The 3,217-nt window shown below is 43.0% G+C and overlaps 1 protein-coding gene across 1 annotated transcript in view; it reads left to right on the forward strand.

The window, feature by feature from the left end:
* SLC30A10 (solute carrier family 30, member 10) overlaps positions 1-3,217 on the forward strand; it is a 42,812-nt gene that overhangs the window by 29,391 nt on the left and 10,204 nt on the right. The window contains exon 2 of the mRNA XM_011969746.1: positions 600-677. Coding sequence (XP_011825136.1) covers positions 600-677 — 78 coding nt within the window. The remainder of the gene's footprint in view (positions 1-599; positions 678-3,217) is intronic.

The following is a 3,217-nucleotide window of genomic DNA, read 5'->3' on the forward strand; positions in this document are numbered from 1 at the left end:
TCTCTCTCTCTCTCTCTCTCTTTCCCTCTTTCTCTCTCTCTCTCTCTGTTTTTTAAAATAAATCCATTCCCTTTACAGTCCCGCTTTACTTCTCTTCTGCCAATTTAACGTATTCCCCATCCTTTCTTCCTTCTCCTGGATCCTCGGGTAGCCCTAGCCTCTTTTCCTTTACCCTGTTCTCTCTATATGAGTATCAATTTTCTGGGAAATCAATCATTATTATTGGGCAACAGGCAGCACTCTCCAACCCCTCCTCCCTCTCATTACTTGCTATCTGAATTTTGTTGTTCTCCCTCCCTCTTTGCCCATCCACTTGTCTTCTTGGGTGTCACGGGTTTGGGGGCTGCATGTGGGCTCCCATTCACCCTCTTTTTCTTTTAACTTGAAAGGATGTGTGAATGAAGTCCAAAGGTGGATCACAAGGCTATTTCAAGGCCAAAATGTACTGTTCTGAGCTGTGGGTGTGCAGAAGAAGAATCTCCCTTAAGCTAGTAGGAATTTAAAATAACAAAACTTTATTTTGAGTCCATTGGTTTTTTTTGTTTGTTTGTTTGTTTGTAGAACTTATACACAACACAAGGTTTCTTCTTTGAATGCAGGTGATTCCTTCAACACCCAGAATGAGCCAGAAGAGGTGATGAAAAAAGAGAAGAAGTCTGAAGCTCTGAATATCAGAGGTAGGACTGACTTTGGGCCTATTTGAAATCCCTTTCTATGACACATATGGACTGTGCTGTTCATTTCTGTTTGACTTTTAATAAAGCAAAGGTGTGTTTGAAAGTAGGCCAGTTACATGCATAGACTATGACCTGACTCTCTTTCATAATCACTGCATTGATCCTGAGGGAGAAACTGGTTGCTAATGATTTATCTTAGCTCCACTTAGATCCATGCTAATACTGCCTGCTCCAGAGCTGCACATATCAATGTTATGTAACTATTTTACTTGGTTTTATTGGTCCATAGATATTGCTAACAAATCATGCAACCTATTGAACTGATTTTGATAAAGGTAGGAAAAGAGTAGGTGAGCTGCTATCCAAGGTTGTGCCCTATCTGGCATTGCTGAGTGACCCTATTGCATCAGTTGTTTCTGCCAGAAATCTGCTTTGGTGAAGGGACTGTTGACTCACTAAAACCTCCACTCCCAGGACCAAAGGAAATGTTCTGGTGAGGCCCAGGGCAAGCACCTCATAGCATTCTTCTCCCCATGTGGTCAAGGTCAGAAGCACTGGACTAAGGGTCAGCCCAGGGGTTTTTGAGATGTGTTTCTCTCTGGACACCATTGTATCCAACATCTCTCCTTTCCAACTTCTTGAGCACAGACTTTGCTTTAGAGTGATTCCAGAAGGGGTTAATCCCCAGTCTTGACTTTGAGAATTCCAACAAGGATTAAGCAACCCTCTACTCTCCTGTGGTTTGGGGAAAGCCTGTAAGTGGGGCTTTGATGGAAATAATATAATGAAAAATTAATAATTCTGGAGATACATTCACTTTGAGTGTCTCGCATCTGTTTTACAAAGTAATTCTCAGAGTGAACCTATAGGGAAAATCCAGAAGATAACAACAATAACATATGAGCTCCTAAAAATGTCTAAATTAATCAAACAAATTTAAAGGCAACAGGGGAATTTGCTCTCTGAAAGAGCTTAGTTTTAAAAGATTTAAAAACTTAGTTTTAAAAGAAAAAAAAAACATCATCCTCTATTTTTCTTTTTTAAGGTCCAGTTTAAGATATATATACATTGGGGTGGGTGCAGTGGCTTACGCCTGTAATCCCAGCACTTTGGGAGGCTGAATGGGCAGATCACCTGACGTCAGGAGCTCGAGACCAGACTGGCCAACATGGCGAAACCCCATCTCTGGTAAAAATATAAAAACTAGCCAGGCGTGGTGGTGGGCGCCTGTAATCCTAGCTACTCAGGAGGCTGAGGCAGGAGAATTGCTTGAACTCTGGAGGCGGAGGTTGCAGTGAGCTGAGATTGTACCACTGCACTCCAGCCTGGGAGACTGAGCTAGATTCTGTATATATATATACACACACACACAGAATTTTTAAGGTGGAGTTCACCATCAGAGACTTTAGCTTTTCAAAGCCTGTTCTGTTAAGTATCCTCATTTTTTTCCTTCTTTGAGACGGAGTCCTGCTCTGTCTCCCAGGCTGGAGTGCAGTGACGCCATCTCTACTCACTGCAACCTCTACCTACCAGGTTCAAGTGATCCTTGTGTCTCAGCCTCCCAAGCAGCTGGGATTACAGGTGCGCACCACCACACCTGGATGATTTTTGTATTTTTAGCAGAAACGGGGTTTCACCATGTTGGCCAGGCTGGTCTCGAACTCCTGACCTCAGGCAATCTGCCCACCTCAGCTTCCCTGGATTACAGGCGTGAGCCACTGCACCCGGCCAACTATCCTCATTCTTACGTTACAAAGTTGAGAAAGAGAATAGGTAGGTGGATTGAAGCAAAGAAGAAGAGTAGGCCCTCAAAGATATAGTGATCTTGTTTGGGAAACTCATATGAACTTGCCAAATTTCAGACCTAAGCTATTGAAGTTTCTTGGTAGAAAAATGTCAGTAGCAGAATGCCTTGCTATTCCTGGCTGGGCCCTGGTTTACAGGTACTGACACCAATGCACCTGTAACTGCTGATAGAGGTGAACAGTGCAGTGGTTGAAAGATTGGGATTTGGCTTCAAACTGCCTAAGTGTGAATCATAGCTCTACCACTTAAGAACCATGTGACTTTGGGCAAGTTATTTAACCTCTCTAAGCCTCCAATCCCCTCATCTTTAAAATGAGGATAATAACAGTACCCACACCTTATGGGATTGCTTTGAAATAAATGAAACATATAAAGTGTTTAGGCTTATAGCAGGAAAACTAGCTAACATTTTTATTGAGTACATACTTTGTCCCTGGTGCCATTCATGAATGAGTAAACTGGTAGTCACGACAATCTTACTGAGTGGATACAATGATCGTTTAATTAGTGGGTGGAACTGCTGGGCTCAACCCACAGTGCTTCCGTGTTAGCTGAGATCATTCCTGCTGCTTTTGACAAGTACCTGTGCTGTGGCTAATAGGAGCCTTTCCGTATTCCCGGCTAAGTGTGAAGCTGGCCTCCCCTTTGGTGCTGTGTTCTTATCCTGGAGCCACAGTTCAGGGAAGGATCACAGAATGGTAGAACTGGAAGGACCTTAGGGAAAATGAACTTTT

This window comes from Mandrillus leucophaeus, unplaced genomic scaffold, assembly GCF_000951045.1.
Source record: "Mandrillus leucophaeus isolate KB7577 unplaced genomic scaffold, Mleu.le_1.0 Scaffold901, whole genome shotgun sequence".
NCBI lineage: Eukaryota > Metazoa > Chordata > Mammalia > Primates > Cercopithecidae > Mandrillus > Mandrillus leucophaeus.